Source organism: Python bivittatus, unplaced genomic scaffold (genome assembly GCF_059951505.1).
Source record: "Python bivittatus isolate LINGU-HERP-01145 unplaced genomic scaffold, Pbiv_v1 ctg000820_np1212, whole genome shotgun sequence".
NCBI lineage: Eukaryota > Metazoa > Chordata > Lepidosauria > Squamata > Pythonidae > Python > Python bivittatus.
Genome location: NW_028277107.1, coordinates 1918038 through 1935823, shown reverse-complemented (window position 1 = coordinate 1935823; position 17786 = coordinate 1918038). Strand labels below are relative to the sequence as shown.

The 17786-nt window shown below is 44.6% G+C and overlaps 2 protein-coding genes across 6 annotated transcripts in view; both read left to right on the top strand.

Annotated features, from left to right (window-relative positions):
- Window positions 1-430: 430 nt before the first annotated feature.
- On the top strand, window positions 431-11183 carry LOC112542781 (uncharacterized). 5 transcript variants are annotated; one of them, XR_015793532.1, is made up of 8 exons: window positions 431-602; window positions 1795-2398; window positions 2708-2822; window positions 2950-3017; window positions 4349-4478; window positions 5367-7583; window positions 9308-9577; window positions 10714-11183. XR_015793532.1 is itself a non-coding variant. In XM_088128900.1 (7 exons), the coding sequence occupies exons 2-6, from the start codon at window positions 1865-1867 to the stop codon at window positions 7562-7564; spliced, it is 3045 nt and encodes a 1014-aa protein (XP_087985026.1). In that variant the 5' UTR covers window positions 431-602; window positions 1795-1864; the 3' UTR covers window positions 7565-7583; window positions 9308-11183. The 5 variants fall into 5 exon arrangements, 3 of the variants coding, with proteins under 3 accessions (XP_087985026.1, XP_087985027.1, XP_087985025.1); XR_015793531.1 differs by having other exon boundaries at window positions 9308-10532; window positions 10631-11183; XM_088128900.1 differs by having other exon boundaries at window positions 9308-11183.
- Window positions 11184-11799: 616 nt separating this feature from the next.
- LOC112543279 (P2X purinoceptor 5-like) overlaps window positions 11800-17786 on the top strand; it is a 29907-nt gene continuing 23920 nt past the window's right edge. Inside the window, exon 1 of the mRNA XM_088128931.1 lies at window positions 11800-13213. The gene's annotated coding sequence lies outside the window, so the exon portion shown is untranslated. The remainder of the gene's footprint in view (window positions 13214-17786) is intronic.

Sequence of the window (17786 nt, the reverse complement as noted above, 5' to 3'; positions counted from 1 at the left end):
AGGATTTTGGCGCCCATGTAGTAAGGGGGGGAATAAGTAGAGGGAGCTTTACACAGGCTTTAGTTTTAGCAATGCTTTGCTTCAAGCTACATGTACCAACCAATAAAGGAGCATTTATCTTAACCTGGCCTGGTTTCCCGAGAATTCTCCTAAACTGGAGTTTGGATTTTGTGGACTTGACAGCCCCCTTCCTCCTGACCTCTCCCCTCGTTGCATGCCGTGCTGCAGGGGCTCCCTCTGCAGAGAGGGGACACCATGCGCTTCAGCGGAGGGCCACTGGAGGGCGAGGGCCACAGGTGGCTTTTCAGAGGACGGTGGGAAGGGAGTGACATCACTACTTCCTGCCTCTCTAGGAAGGTGCACTCTCTCTCTTTAACCCTTTGAGCTTCGCAGGCGGTAAAAGGCTGCAGGAAAGTCTTGCAGGGAAGAGACCCAGAGGAGGCCCTGGGGGAGGAGGGAGAGTTTGCATTGCAAATCTCCAGCAGGGAAGAAGAAAAGTCCTGCAAGGAAGGAGGTGCCCGAGATTGTGCCTGAATTCTCACCACGCGCTGATGAGGCTGAAACAGGGCTGGATCCTCTGCAGTTCAACGTGTCTTAGGAGGGTGAGTGAAGCAGGACAGCGTCTTCAGCTTCCTTCCTGCAAGCCCTGTGCTTTGTGTGAACGCGGCCCCTGCGGTTGGGGGGTCTGTTTGGGCTTCGGGCAGGTTGTCTGAACCCGCCTGGGTGTCCTGGTGTGACTTGGCTCTTAAAAGCCAACCCTGAAGAAAGGGAAATGGAGCATCCCGAGCCAGGCTCATTTCACTGGCATTTCATTGTATCTGAACTGGACTGTTTGGGGTTTGGCATGTTGTGTGAATCCTGCTTGTAGGGAAATGTAGATTTGTTGTTGTTGTTGTTTAGTCGTTAAGTCGTGTCCGACTCTTCGTGACCCCATGAACCATATTGTGCCAGGCCTTCCTGTCCTGGAAATGTAGATACGGGTTTTTGAAAAGCCAGCCCTTCCTTCTGGGAAAAAGAAACGGAAAATACTCCAAGATGCATTTGAAGGGTTATGTGTAAACTGAATAACTATTGAATGAAGGATTACATGATTATTAAGAAAAAGGTGTATGTGTAAAATGTTGAGAAAAGGGGCATTGTGTAAAATGATAGCCAGAGGGCTGAGAAGGGGGCTTTGTGTAAACTGATACCTGCTGAGGAGAGGTCAGGGGGAAGGAATGTCAGGAATGTTTAGTAGGTGACTGACCAGAAAGGGAACCAAACCATATAAGGGCATAAGAAAAACCTCATCTTCATTATAATGTTAATTAGTTCTGCCCTTGTAAGAATATCTTTGTCCCCAAGGGGTGCCACCCTGCTCTCTCTTGGTGCATGGTGTGAGCACCCAGACTTTTGCTTGGCCAAATAAAACGCTGTTTAGAGAAGTCCCTGCTTGAAGTCTCTTGTTTTGTGCTGCTGATTGATTTCAAGTTTTCTGGGTAGCCGTGAACCTTACACATTTACTGGGTATTCCAAGTGCTTGACGGAAGTCAGTCCCCTATTTTGCAAAACACACACAGAAACACACAAATAAACACTTGTTATCATCCTCTTGCAGCTTAGTAGTATGCAACCCTCAACAGGTAAGATTCAGGTATGCCAATCAGCTGCCCGGCCCTCAGTTCCTATCTGCTCAATGCCACCCCAGTCCTCTACCAGCTCAGAAAAGTGGTGCCCTCCATGGGGATGAGTGTTGTTCAATGGTGAAATCCATCACTTTCTAATTCCTGGAATTTCTTTTCTTTTCCATCTCAGACACAGAAACTGGAAGCCTTTTGTAGGTCCTCGCATACAGACAAATTCTCTTTTGGGCAAGGAGGGCTGAATGGCCTGCTGCAGTTATTCCTGCAGCTACAGGAACAGTCCTATGAATGAAAAGGCATTTGGAGAGCCACAAGATTCCTCAGACCCCTTTGGAGTTGCATTACAGGACAGAGAAAGAATGGAGACACAACCCTTAGCAAGTGAGGGAAGTGGAGAAGGCCCTTCTGCTGTTCAGCCTGGGAGCTGTGGGGAGATCTGGGCAAGAACTGGGCAGAAGATCCTAGAGGAGGAAACCACCCATCCAGACATTCAGCCCCAGAACTTCAGGAGCGTCCAATACCAGGAGGCTGAGGGTCCCCAAGGGCTTTGCAGCTGTCTCCACTACTTTTGTCGTCGATGGTTGAGACCAGAAAAGCACACAAAGGCGCAGGTGCTGGACCTGGTTGTTTTGGAGCAGTTCCTGGCCCTTCTGCCCCTGCAGATGGAGAGCTGGGTGCGGGAGTGCGGAGCAGAAACCAGCTCCCAGGCGGTGGCCCTGGTGGAAGGCTTCCTCCTGAGCCAGGCAGAGGAGCAGAAGGAGCAGGTCAAGTTGCAGGTGGGAGACCTTCATTTTGGGAGCCCAGAAGGGGTCTGAACGGAATAAACAATGTGTTTGAATTCTTAACCCCTCCCAACGAGAGTTTTCTGGCATTTGTAATATGTCGAGATGTTTCACTAATTCTTCTGGGACATTGTTGCGTTATCCATTCTAGAAGATAGATTTGGGACAGCTGTTCCTTTCTCACTTTCCAGCCTCCCTGATGGACACTGGAGGCTTTAAATGTGTGTTCAGAGAACTACAATACACTTCATGTTGTGGGATGTCTGTTAATTCTTCTTCTTTTCTCCTGCCTCCTATTTCAAGTCCTTCGCTGTGGGGATCAGAGATCCTGAGGGAAGGAGGAATCCATCCAGTCCCCCTCAAGAGCTGTTTTTCAGGAGGATCTCTCAGGATGATCCAAGTCAGGACACCTCAGGAGGTAATCGAAGGCCCTCCCATTCCCCAGAGGGATCCCAGCTGTCTCATCTTTTCTATGTATTCTCTTCTCTAGAATGCCTCCTCCTATTTTATTAATTCTGCACTTTAAAATTCTCTCTCCCTCACAGGGAAGACTCGAACGAAGTTGTCTGCTCTTTCTGGTGGAGCTGAAACAGTGGCTGAACCTCCAGCTCCAGTAAGAGGAGGAAATTTATCTATTGAATTTGTATTCTCCCTTTCCTTCAGGCAGTCAAGCTGGTGTATCTAGGACTCTCTCCTTGCATTTTCCCCCCTTTTTTGGGCCTGGGTGTTTTCTTGTCCTTGAGCAACATTGAATGGGGAATGGAAGATTCAAGTTGCCCTCAGTCAGCTTAGCCTCCTCTGAAGTCTGTGGTTCGGATACAAGGGTTTGTAATTCGTTCCCTGAAATTCTAATTAGGAAATCTGTTTTTTTAAAGACCAGTACATAACTCCTTCTGCCAGTTACTCTTCCTACTATTTGTTTACAATAACTGATTTTTTAAAAAAGTTCCTCAAGTGATAGGAATAATATTATTACACCAATAGCAACCGTTCAAAACAGAGCCATTCTTTTTTTAATTCTTTGACTTGGAATGGTGCAAGCCTGCTCAAAAATAACTAAATACTCAGATTGGCACAGTGCCATTTTTAAAAAGCCTTGTTTCCAACCAGTGATAAGAAATATACGCACATCAGATTAAGACATGAGCCAGGCTATTAACATCCAATGAAAATGGCCAGATAGAAGAGATTTTAAGTAGAAATTGTTCTGAAAGAGCATATAATCAAGGCCCTTTTGCCTTGCAAAGTAGTTTCTAATCCTCTGTTTTCTACCTGGATTTGGAAGCCAAAGAATCCAGCTTCGCAAAGGCTGAGAAATGTCCTTCCCAGAAAATTGCCTCCGCTTTCTTGTCTCAGACTACTAGCACCTTTCTTGCCGTCTGAGGAGGAGAAGAACCCGGCTTGTGTGCCTCTGGATATTGATGGCCCCCCACCCAAATCCCTGGGCTGTGCTCCCCCAGCACTTTCATAAAGTTGTTGAGGTGGGCACGATTGGTCCTTCTGGGGACACCGTAAGCCCTTTGCTAAAATGCTACAAAAAATCTCCCCGCCCCCCGATTTCCTTCTGCAAACACAGGAAGGATTGGAGACCCTGATAGGTGGAGTTTCTGAAGACCATCTGCCAGTTGGTCCTCTCAAGACGCTGAGAGTCTTTTGAAGGTGGATGCATGGATCGCTTGATGAATCGATTCAGAAGGAAATTGGGGTTGCTTTCACTGAATGGTACTGAAAGGCCTGCAGAAGCAATCAAGTTGATCAAGCCTGCCAGAAATATTTCTTCTGTCAAAAGCTTTTGGCTCTTTCCATTTTCTCACCTAAACCTTGGAATCTCACCAAGCGTTGCCATTGAACTTAGTGCAATGCTTTGCTTTGGGAATTTGTGAAGAATAGGAGAGATCTTACAAATCTTCCTGGGCCTCTTCTGTTCTTTTTTTCCTTGTTCAGGAGTGTCTTGTGTCCTTTGAGGAGGTGGCTGTGTATTTCTCCAAGGAGGAGTGGTCTCAGCTGGATCCTCACCAAAAAGCGCTGCATTGGGAAGTCATGCTGGAAAATTATACGAATGTGGCCTCTCTGGGTAAGGGTTTGCTTCTCTCCCATGAGAGAGTTTGGAAAGACATTTTCTAGTTAGATGCCATCAGCTCATCTCTTGGAGGGGGAGAAGGAAAAGATCTGGCCTTCTCCTGCTCGAAGGAAGGAAGGACATCAATGGCTCTCTGCTTAGATGCATCCCCTGCCATTTCTCATCTGGTGAATTTTTCCATTTCTTTTTAAAGGTATCAGTGAGAAACTCACTCCTTGGCTTGAGGAGATACTCAACTCCATCACACTGATTTCATCCTTTTGGGCCCAGATGCTTCCCTGTCTGTCCTATGAAGGATTCTCATTTATTCAGGCTGTTGGGTTAATGACTTGTCTTCGTTTTCATTTCTATCCTGAGCCTTGGGGTTAAGGGCAAAATGATGCTGTTTTTCCATTGCAAACATGCTGTTTAGGGTTAATAGAAGAGCTGTAGAATTGTTTTCTCTGCAACCATTTGATTTTGGCCAGAGAAAAATGAAGAGGCAATGGAAGGCAGTTTGGGTAGGAAAAAAGGACAAATTTCAAAATTGATTTAGTTCTCACTGGTCTTTCCTGTTATTGACCCCCCTCCGATAAATGTTAGGTTTTCTCCTAATGCCTCCCTGGATGTTTCCCCAGATTCTTCCTGAACTCAACCATGACTCTGGGTTTGGTTTGACTATATAAGGATGTTTCTAAACAAACTGGATGCTGTCGATGTTTTCAAAGCTTTTATGGCTCATGAGTATACAAATTATCATTTCTATACCATGTGATTGTAAGGATACAAATGTGCAATATATTGGAATTTGGGAAAAATTCAGAAGGAAAATCATATGACCTCCTACAGTCTGATCTTTTCCCCCACCCTTGCTATCATTTTCATTTCTCTTTTCCTTTGAAGGTGATCATGGCTATAAGAATAAAGATCCCAGTGAAAAATTCGAAGTGATCAGGCATGGAGGCGGAATGGACAAGGAACTGGAGATGCAACTAGAAAGTCATGAGAGAATCCAGTCAAAGACTTGGAATCAGGAAAGTTCATCCTCCATGGATGCCGAGATGCAAGGCTTTCTTGCCCAACAAGGAAAAATAAAGGAAAAACATACTGAAAAAAGTGTAAGACTATTAAAAGACCAATTAGTGGTAAATGAACAGTCTCCAACCCAACCCAAAGGAGAAGATTCTATCTTCAGAGACAGTACAAAAAACCACAATTGGACTTTCACTCTTTCCTGTGAAAATGGGTCCCTTATTTCTCATAAAAGGATCCACACAGGGGGAAAACCATATGAATGTTTAGAATCTGGAAAGATTTTCAGAACACGCCTTCAAGTTACTTCACATGAAAGGATCCAGAGAGGGGAGAAACCACATGCATGCACGGAGTGTGGAAAGAGCTTCAGGACAAGCAGTCACCTTATTGTCCATAAAAGGACCCACACAGGGGAGAAGCCATATAAGTGCACGGAGTGTGGAAAGAGCTTCAGGAAAAGTAGTCACCTTATTGCCCATAAACGGACCCACACGGGGGAGAAGCCATATAAATGCATGGAGTGTGGAAAGAGCTTCACTCAAAATGCATCCCTTATGATTCATAAAAGGATTCACACAGGGGAGAAGCCATATAAGTGCCTGGAGTGTGAAAAGAGCTTTATTACTAGGAGTGAACTTACTTCCCATAAAAGGATCCACACAGGGGAAAAACCATATAAATGCATGGAGTGTGGAAAAACTTTTACTCAAAGTGGTAAACTTACTTCCCATAAAAGAATCCACACAGGGGAGAATCCATACAAATGCATGGAGTGTGAAAAGAGCTTCAGGACCAGCAGTTACCTTATAGACCATCAATGGATCCACACAGGGGACAAGCCATATAAGTGCATGGAGTGTGGAAAGACCTTTCATCGTAGGGGTGAACTTACTTCCCATAAAAGGATCCACACAGGGGAGAAACCATATGAATGCATGGAGTGTAGAAAGAGCTTCACTCAAAATGCATCCCTTGTGATTCATAAAAGGATCCACACAGGGGAAAAACCATATAAATGCATGGAGTGTGGAAAAACTTTTACTCAAAGTGGTAAACTTACTTCCCATAAAAGAATCCACACAGGGGAGAATCCATACAAATGCATGGAGTGTGGAAAGAGCTTCAGGACCAGCAGTTACCTTATAGACCATCAATGGATCCACACAGGGGACAAGTCATATAAGTGCATGGAGTGTGGAAAGACCTTTCATCGTAGGGGTGAACTTACTTCCCATAAAAGGATCCACACAGGGGAGAAACCGTATGAATGCATGGAGTGTAGAAAGAGCTTCACTCAAAATGCATCCCTTATGATTCATAAAAGGATCCACACAGGGGAAAAACCATATAAATGCATGGAGTGTGGAAAAACTTTTACTCAAAGTGGTAAACTTACTTCCCATAAAAGAATCCACACAGGGGAGAATCCATACAAATGCATGGAGTGTGGAAAGAGCTTCAGGACCAGCAGTTACCTTATAGACCATCAATGGATCCACACAGGGGGCAAGCCATATAAGTGCATGGAGTGTGGAAAGACCTTTCATCGTAGGGGTGAACTTACTTCCCATAAAAGGATCCACACAGGGGAGAAACCGTATGAATGCATGGAGTGTGGAAAGAATTTTACTCAAAGTGGTAAACTTACTTCCCATAACAGGATCCACACAGGAGAGAAGCCGTATAAATGCACAGAGTGTGGAAAGAGCTTCAGGACCAGCAGTCACCTTATTGCCCATAAATGGACCCACACGGGGGAGAAGCCATATAAATGCATGGAGTGTGGAAAGAGCTTCTCTAAAAATACATCCTTTATAAATCATAAGTGCATCCACACAGGGGAGAAACGATATAAGTGCATTGAGTGTGAAAAGAGCTTTCGTAGTAAGAGTGAACTTACTTCCCATAAAAGGATCCACACAGGGGAGAAGCCATATAAGTGCCTGGAGTGTGGAAAGAGCTTTACTACTAGTAGTGATCTTACTTTTCATAACGGGATTCACACGGGAGAAACCATATGTGTGGAGCATGGAAGGAGCTTCAAGAGGAGGAATGACCTAATTTGACATACGCAGATCTGTTTGGGTGAGAATCCATATAAATTCTACATTTAGTTGTTTAAATCTATACATTTTCTATTTGTGTACACTGACCTGGGAAAAGAAGGTTTCTTTGAGTCTGACCCTCACAACAGGCAGCCCAAGGGAAATGAATGTACTAATGAAAATAAAAGGGCCATTTTAATTTTGGACTGGATTATTGAATGTACTGTTATTTTAAGTGGCCAATGCTATGGACACCAATAAGAGAAATTTATATTTTATTATGTTTACATTTATCACAGCGTTAGAAAGAACACTTAGAAGGTTCCTCTCTCAGCTGGGAATAAACATGGAGGCGGTTGCTTGAAGAAGAGAGAAGAGCTGATTTTCCAGAGCCAGATACCCAAGAGGATCCGCTGTGTGGACTAGTTCCTTTCTAGGGCAGATCCTCTTCTTCCTGCCAGCCCTCTAGGAATTCTTGGAAAAGGTGATTCCCGGATTCCAAGAGAGGTGAAATTGGTAGGATCATTAGAAGGGAGCGTTTTAAGGACAGGCGCCCTCATGTGCTGGGGTTTCCTGTGGTTCCCTTACCTGGCATGGTCTAATTGGCATCTAGATCCCTTCAGAGAACAAATCTTCTTATGAGATGATTAAGGCTTCTAGGAATGTTGGCCCTTCCTGCCAGGTCTTTGTTCTTTAATTCTGGGCTGGGGTGGAGGACTCCCGATTCTTCCTGCTACGTTTTTAATCTTTTTAGGTGAGCCTCTTCTTACTATAATTTGATCATATCCCTTGATTGCTGTTCAGATAAATGATGGTAGGTGAGACAATCAGGAAGCTTTGACTTCCTGCTGACCGGGGCAGGGGGGCAGATTTGATTTCCTTCTCACAATCCCTCCTTTTTCTTTTTCTGCAAAAACAGAATATGTTATGCACAATCCGTTAGGGAATCTTGTAGCTTTACATCATCCTGTGACTCAGATTCATATTTTTGGCCATTCTGCATCAAGATTAGGGATCCCTGCCTTGGGGAAAGGTATTGATCTTGCTTTGAGAACAGAAGAGCATCCCCTACAATGCCCCAAGCAGGGTAAACCCTGAGGAAAACATCAAACAAATATTTCTATTACCACCAAGCCCATAATTCCCAGGAATGTTGTCTTCAGCCAGGCAAAGTTTGGTTACCAGGAGGTAAGCCATGAGAAATCAGAGAAGCCCTGACTGTAGCCAATGTTGTGAACCAAAGTTTTTAAATCCCGTATATTTCCCTGTATCAATTTGGAATTATCAACGAAATTAAAACAGCACATGCCTTCAGGAAGGAGAAGGAAAGTTGAATGCAGGGCGGTCCACCCCTGTGGTGTCTTTGGGGCTCTCTGAGGTTGGTTGTTTTCTTGGAAACGTTTCTTGCTAGCACTGAAGATGTAACCTAGCCAGGTAACGAAACGTTTGCAAGAAGACGACCAAGCTCAGAGAGCCCCAAGGACTCCACAGTTCGACCCTGAGCCACACATGTTCTCTTCTATAGGTCAGTCCACCCCTGTGAGCTCTCTCTTACGATCAGCGCGCCCAGCCCTCCGCAGGATGCCCCAGTTTCACTTAAGGGGCTTTACCTGCCCATCGTATGTATGGTAGACACATGGCCTATCAGCAGTAAAAGTATGTTTAGAGTCTTAGTTGATTAGTTAGTTAATCTTAGTCGCACCCACTCTCACAAAATCAAAATAGTCACAAATTTTAGAGTCATCTGTGGCTTTGTGTCGACAGGGAATGTCCCTTGCCAGTCATGAGGCACAGACGTGGAGACCCAATATTTATACTGCTGTTCAGCAATGGCAGTCTGGCAGTTGAAATGTCAGTGAATGCAGCGGGCAGGGTAAGAGGCAGGCCTTTTCAGCCAGCACAGGCACCTTTGCTTTAGGCAGATTCACGCCTCAAGTCAGCAGCTTGGAAGACTCCTCCTGAGGTGACCGCAATCCTCGTGAGTTCCTATTGAAGTCCACTGAAGAAAAGGACAATCCTTCACCACTCTTGTAGGTAATATTATATTTGGAGATGCGAAGCATTTTTTCCTGCAGGGCAGAATACTTTGCCGGCTTTCAAATACCCGGTGCCTCCCTTCACCCACACTTTTGCTCCTGTGGCCCCGAATTGTCTTTCCCCCTTTCCTTTCCTCTGGGCAGGGGGTTCCCTTTGTCACAGGTGGGGAGGGGATATTGTACAGGATCAGTTGCACCGCTCTCTCTCCTGCTGGGCGGCTCCCTTCAGGTCTCTCTGGGCCTAGCTGGAGAAGCATTCCTTGGTGCCCAGGGTCTATTGTATCCCCCCCCCCGTACATCTATGCCCAGTAGTGCCAAGTCTGTTGTGTTTTATTGACACTGATGTTGCTGGGCACTCTCCGTGTGTTCCTGCACCTTCCTCATGGCGACCACCAGCATGAAAGCATCAGAGTGTGACCTCCTCACATGGAGCATGCGAAGCTTCTCTCCTGGGGGAGGTTTTGATATTGGGCAAGACTAGTTGGGGTCAACAAAGCCTTGATGGAGCTTCAGGATGGCTTGATCCGATAGTGGTCTCCTCCCTTCAACCATTTGTGGCCAGAAAGGAGGTGGACTGGCTCCTTTAGGAGGCCTTCTGTGTGAAAGCCCAGTGCCAATATCCCAAGAGATCTCCAAAGATTGGCTTTGCCTCAAAGGGCAGAGAGTGGCCGAGTCCATGTTCAGTTGATCACCTCCATAGGGATCCTTCAGCCTTGTTAGGGTTAATTCCCTGATCATGCAGTGGAAGGTGAAGCTGGTAGGCTGACTCTTACTGCCAGAAGGAAGACAAAACATGGACGGCTCATCAGATTTCTACTTCGATGAAAAGATCATTATATACTTCAACTGCTAAAGACTTTAATACCTTCTCATTCCTAATAATTTCCTAGAATGAGATCTTGAGAAGGTGGAGAGAAGGGATCTACATTGACAAAGGATTCTCAGGCATCCAGGTGGAATTGTCTGGAGGTTGAGTCAGGGCAACTGGACTTCTTTTCTTTTTCTCTCAACAAAAACTAAAGAAGTCCAGTTGTCGTGACTCAACCTCCAGACATTGACACAAGAATTGATAGAGTATCTGGATGGCCTCCAGAGCCAAAGGTTGTTAAAAAACATTTTTCTTCTTTTTTTCAGATAGACCATACCAGTCCATAGAGGCTCTACCAAATATTGTCCTGAATATTGTATCCCTTTTGTCCATAATATCCATATTGAGGGACAAAGATGAAACCTAGTAAACCCTCCTCATCACCCCTTTAGTTTGAAGGGAAAACACATGAAGACCCCCTTGAGGGCCAATGCTGGATTCTTGTTGCAAAGCAGAGAAGGCGATTGCTGATCAAAGTGGAAATGCAAAGCACTCCTGGGGGCAGCCCAGCAATTCAGAAATAGGGCAAAAATGTTCCTCCTTCCCCCTTCTCTGAGCTATTGCTCCTCTGAGGTTGCCGAGGTCTTCCTCAGAAAACTGATCACTTTGTCCTAACTGTAGCTGCTGGAAGAAAATAAATTTGCAAAAGAAAACCTTTGAAATGCAGATCTTTATTCTAAAAAGAAACACTTAAATTGCCCATTTCCTGCAATCACCTTTTTACCTTAGAGGGGAAGCAAGCTCCCCCCCACCCCCCCTCAGCTTCAGGTCTGATAGACTGGAAGGAAAATATATCTTTTGAAAAACAGGATCAATATCAGAGATTACAATCCAGGGTTAGGGGTGGAAGGTCCCAAGGTCTAAGGACATCCCTTGAAAAGAAATCCCATTTCCCTACTTACAGAGAGCTGAGGGAAAGGGGAACACACACACAGACACACACACACAGACACACACACAACGTTGGGAGTAGAAATGAGCAGGAGGCACACACAAGAACTTACCTAATTAGTGGAGGAATTAAAAGTTACACTCGGGATTAGAAAGTCCTGCCCAGCAGAACCAGCAGAGCAGATGGGAAGGTCTTAGTTTCAATCTCAAAGACCTTAATATGGCGCCGTTGAAGGTTCCCATTGCAGGCCAAATTGGTCTACCAGCTGTGTCGGTCACCCGAGCCCATCCCAGACCCAAATCTCGTGCACAACTCTTCCTCATCCCCACCTGTACGGGTAATAACCCTTGTCCCAGGTGAGGGGCATCCTTTCTGGGGGGAGGTCGGGAGACCTTGGGCTGCTCCCCAACCGATGACACGCATGTCCCCCAAGGTGTTAGGCGTATCCTTTACCCCCAGAGACATCCCAGTGAACTCCTGGCCCTCCTTCTCACTCCCTGGTTCTGGACTGAGAGAGGGTCAAGACAAGCAGGCTGGTATTTGCCCAGATAGAGTCAAGCACACGACCTTGCACTACCTGTTGAAGCACATGAGTCTTGTCAGCCCCCCTTGCTTTCTAGGGCCTCCCAGTCTTTGCGAAGAAGGACTCTGGGGGTGGCTGGAGCTGAATTTTTAGACCCACAGCCCTGGTCAACACTCTGGATTGAAACATAGAGAGAATCTCACACTCACACATTCACTGCACAGAAGGCGCAAAAAAGGGCAGTTACCAACTATGAACTCTCAGGTTCAAGCAACTGTTGGGCTCAAAACCAAAACTCCTTCTACTATCAGTTTCAAAGCGGGCAGAGTCAGGGACAGCACCCTCCGGATAAATGGTCTGGTGTCAGCCGGGTGAAGTTGCCCTGGCTCGGTCCGCTGACCCGGTTAGTCTCGGGCTCCTGGCTGCCTCGCCAAACTGTTAGGAAGAAAGCCTATGAGGTTTGCCTCTGAGCCGTGAATAAACACGCAGGCGCTTGCTTGAAGGAGAGGGAAGACTTCCACCATCAGGACCTCAGGAAGGAGGAGAAACACTGCAAAGCAGGGCGTTCCCTCAGACACGTTGCAGAAGAAGGCCATGGTCAGGGGGACTGAAGGCCTCTGAGAGACCCAGTAGGACTGCACTCCCCCAATCCTGGTCTCTCCATAAGTCATCCATAAGTGCAACCAATGCGATTCCCATCCTGTATCCTGGCCAGAATCTGAGCGTCAGCCCTTTCAGGCAAGCCACGTCGGGAACTGGACACCACAGAGCCTTTGGGGGCTCTGCGATGTTGTTGTGGGACTGAAGAACAGAATCTTGAAAGCCTGTCAGAGTTTCCCACTCACCTCTTTTCTGGGATACAGAATCAAGACAGGATTATTTTTACTCTCTTAAGTAAGAAAAATGCTGGATTCCATTTTCTGTCTGCTCCTTTGCTCCATCTGCTCCCTCTAAATGTTGATGCAACTTTCTCCAGAACCTCTCTTAAAAATGGAAGCTTGGAGATGTTCTACAGTTGTCAAAAGCAGCTGGATGGAGAAGGCTTCCTGATCAGGGGGACAGCACAGCCCCCTTCCTCCTGACCCCATGGAAATAACCCCTTTGCTCCCCTTTGCATGAGGTCCTGCGGTGCACACAGCATCCGCCAGGGGGCTCCCTCTGCAAAGAGAGGGAACACCATGCACTTTGGGGGGGGGGGGAGAGAGGGAGAGTTTGCATTGCAAATCTCCAGCAGGGAAGAAGAAAAGCCCTGCAAGGAAGGAGGTGCCCGAGATTGTGCCTGATTTCTCACCACGTGCTGATGAGGCTGAAACAGGGTTGGATCCTCTGCAGTTCAACACGTCTTAGGAGGGTGAGTGAAAGCTTCGTTCTGTTGGATATTTGCAAGATCTGCAGCTTTAGCAGTATTAACTATGGAGTTAACAAGAGATTGTTTTTGGCTGTGAACATCATTGAATCAGGTGGCAAACTCTGTATAAGAGAAGCGTTTTTCTTCTTACTTGTTCTCCTGCTTTTCTGATTTTACCTTTTTAGGCTCACTGCTTTTTCCCTGCTGTCTTGGTAGATTTGTATTATGTTATTTATATTTTTTGTTGTCACTGTTGTATTGTTGAAGATCTATTTTGTGCTCAAGGTTTCTCTTTTGTATAATTTAATAGAGATAAAGGTTGACCTTTATATTCCTTGTCTCCTCCTAATCTCATTTCCCAACAAATGGGTAGCAGAGGATGGTTGGGCTTGAGAAGCTGGTAAGCCTTTTTAAGAGAAGACATTAAAAGTCATTATTAAGTTTGGTGTTTTTCCTTTTGATCCAGACAGCAAAGCAAAGAGGCCTTTTTCCTTTTTCTTTTTTCTTTTTAATGGTATTAAATTTTTGAAGAGATAAGGTGATTTATGTAAGTGAAATATTGATAGTAAATCTTTTAAACTAAAGGAGAATTTAGCAGAGGAGTTTGCATAGAGTGGCTTTAAAATGTCTGTAAAGAGATGGAGGTATTGCATCTACTCAAGGTTTCCAACAGGGTGTAAGTAATAACTACCGCCTATTTGTAATTCCAAAGTTGAGTTGAAATAACTTTCAAATGTGGGCTGCAAGGTTAAGAGTTTCCCCTCAAGTACAGGACTGTTTGGACATCACAGATGAAGATATCCCTGAAAGCCAATGAGAGCAGAAGGAGTATAAAATGAAAGAAGCAAAAGTCGTAATGATATTTTATGCCTGTATAGAAGACCAAGAAAGTCCACTAGTGACTAAATATAGAACAGCTAAAGGTTTATACAATGCTCTTAAGGGAAAATATTTTATTAGATCAAATAAGAATGTGATATTTTTGAAAGAAAGGTATAGTATGAGGATGAAAGAAGGAACTAGTATTGATAAGCACTTAGATGAAATGTTAAAGCTCGTTTCAGAGCTTCAGTCTGCAGGAGCAGAGATATCTGGCTCTGAGTTTCACACCTGCATATTACTTAGTCTACCCCAATCCTTTGCAAACCAAAAGGCTGTGCTTGAGTCTATTGCAAAAGTGGATTTAAATTATACAGTTGCTTGTTTGCCGTTAGCATGTTTTCCAGGGGAGGGTCTTCCCATTGTAGTAAAGTTAACTCTCTCTCCTCAGTTAATTTTGAAAGTTGGGGATAAAGCCGTGCTAAAGATTGAAATCTTTCCATCTCGGTTGATGGTTTGCTAGCAGCTTCTTTGTTTTCCCTGTTAACTTTCTCTTCTCGGTTTGCTTGTGTGTCTGATTGCAGCTTTTGAAAGTTATTTTTCCAGCTGCTGGCTCTGCTTTCTGCTTCTCGCCTATCAATTTCTGTACTCCAAATAGCAAATTGCTTTAATTGTTTTTCTTTCTTTTTGGGTGGGAGACTCAAAATGTACCTGTTAACTTTATCGAGTCTGTTTCTCTCCCAACTTCCCCAAAGTGGCCACTGAGCACAGCTATAACTCTTAGTGCCATTATGCCATTGTTCCATATATTTAATCATTTCTAAACCAAACTTTTGCTGCATGAATCTAACAGGAGCTCCTTGTGGAGCTTCCTTCAAAGCATGCTTTGTTTGCAAACTACCCATTTTTTCTTTTTTCTTTTCTTTTTTCTTTTCTTCCCTTTCCTCCCAGAGACCCTTTTCAAACTTTAAATTTACTTATCTTTAATTTTCAATCTCTGCCCACGTCCGGGATGTGGAGGTTCCTCTTTTGCTGGCTTTTTTCCCTTCCTGCGTTGATTATTCCGGTCCTTTGATTCACGTGTACGGGCTGTTACGACCGGGGAGGATCAGCTTTTATGTGATCCTTAACACTTTCACTGAAAAACCTCTCACAGCCTGCCTGGACACCTTAACACTTCCCTCCTTACCTATCAGCAGCTTAAAGCGACTTCATTCAGAGAGAAACAATAGGAAAAGGGAGTTTGAGCAGAGCCCCGGGGTCAGGAACACACTCACGCTGCCAAGACCAAATTCTCCCTTGCTTTCTGGAGACTCCCGGTCATCGCAATTAAGCTCGCAGGAAGCCAGGGGCGGCTAAGGATTTGGCCTGGCCCAAATTTCCTGACAAACCTCCCTACCCAAAATAGACTTTTAGACACAGACAGCTGCCTTACACACACACCTAAACGGTGCCCTTATCGGGCAGCGGGAAAGGGACATGGGATCAGGCTCGCAACAACACCCACCCTGAAGGGCGCCCTGCTGTCGTCTCCGGTCGCAGCTCGAAAACTCTGAATCCCACTTCTGACACCGGTTTCTGTGGGATCAAAACGCAGGACACAAATGCAGAATAATCGAGGCTTCACTGCAGTGTTTCTTGAGCAGTACGTACTGGAGGGGGACCCCACCAGAGGTTAGTGGGAGGCCCTCCCCTACAGGCAAAATGGATGCTCTGATATTTATACAGTTCTACAAGAAGGGCAAGGGAAAAGAAATGTATACGCATACATATTCATATGATGATGCAGGGATACCTAAATAAGCAATAGTTCTCACGTTACTCTCTATCCCTCTGTTATCTGTTAACTGCTAGTAAAACAATAGTGTCACAGAGAAGAAGACACAACTTAGTTCAAGGTGCCAAATGCCAGAAGAAGGCATCCTCCCTCAGGGCAGATGCCCAGGTTGCTGTGGGGATGTTTGCGATAAGGAGTTTACAACCGGCCTGGTTCACATCAGCTTCAAGGATGCTTCCACGCGCCTTTACGTTTCAGTCTTATTGAGGCAATCCCATTCATCTGAGGCCTCTAGAAACTTGTTTTTTTCACCCAAAGATTCATTTTTCTCACAGTATCATTGATCACTGGTGCAAATGTATCAAAATGGTCAACTCCATATCTCTGGGAAAAACCTTTCGCAACCCAACGTGCCTTATATTTATCTGTACTTCCATCTGAATTATATTTGATTTTATATACCCATTTACTTCCAATAGCCTGTCTATTAGGAAGTAATTCAGTAAGAGTCCAAACATGATTTTGTTGTCAAGACTGATCCTTCTCCATAGCTTCTATCCATTTTTCTCATTCTAAGATAACTTACTAATTTCTTCCCAATCTACTGGTTCTTGCAAATTTTCACAAAATCCATATCTTTCCAGAGGTTTACCTTTATTACTTCTCTCTGATCGTCTTACATTAGTTGTTTGTTCTGTTCCTGTTTCACACGGTTTAATTCTTTCTCTCCTTCTGTTATAACAACATCTCCCAAAGATGGACTACTGATTGATCAATGATCTCTATAGGTAACCTGGTGACCAATTCTTGTGGAACGGTATCTCTGCTCTGTAAATCAGTTGTTAGCGTAGCCTCAACGGTCTTTTGCATTCTAGTTCTCTCATCCACATATACAACATTGCAACATTTAACTTCAAGAGGTTTAGGATCGAGGACTCTATGTCCTTTCCTCCCAGAGGTATATCCAACCATAAATCCAATTTCAGCTTGTGGATCAAGCTTCCCCCTTTTTTCTTTTGGAACATAAGAATATGCTTTACTACCAAAAGTTTTTATACATTTTAAACTTGGTTTCTTTCCAAACCATAGTTCAAAAGGGGTTTCACCTGTCACTTGACTAGGAATTCTGTTCTGCAAATAAGCTGCTGTAACTACCGCTTCAGCCCATAACGAGTCAGGGAGTCCAGCTTGCATCAGCATAGATCTAGACATCTCCTGCAACGTTCGATTCAGTTTCTCAGGACACCCATTCTGTGGTGGAGAATAAGGTCTGGTTCCTTTATCTTCTGTGCCCTCCTGTTCCACAAACCTCTTAAAATCTGCATGAGAATATTCTCCACCTCCATCAGTACGTAGCGTTAAGGGTACCTTCCCAAATCAATTCTTAATTGTGGCTACATAGCACTCAAACCTTCAAGGGTCTCATCCTGGTTTTTAAGTATATATACATAACTATATCTACTCTTAAATTCAGTAAAATAAGAAAATATCTGTTCTTGCCTGCAGATAATGGCATAGGACCCACTAGATCTGAATAAGCCTCTTCCAAATGATCCTTATCTTGTACATTGGATTTCGCACCTTTCTTTGGCTTTCTCACATTTAACAGCATTAATTCCATTTTCTGTCAATAATTTTTCAATACCTTGCATGTTCCTATGGGCTAACTTCACATGCCATGAATAAAGACAAGTTTTACGATCATGTATGAAACGAAGCGTACCAAACTTTTTCTGGGTTGATCAGCAGTAAAACTTTATTTCAAGCGTTTGCAAAGGCTGGTGGACTCCTCAGCATCAAAGTAGGAAGCCACACCCACCTACAGATCTCAGCATAATTTACACATTTCTATCCCGTCACTCAATCACTATCCTGTTTTGTCATTGGTCAGGCTTACATTCTTGTCCAGTATTACACATGCAAGACATGTAATTTAATATTCATTAGTTTAGTGCTCATGCTCAGTTCTACTCTTCAGCT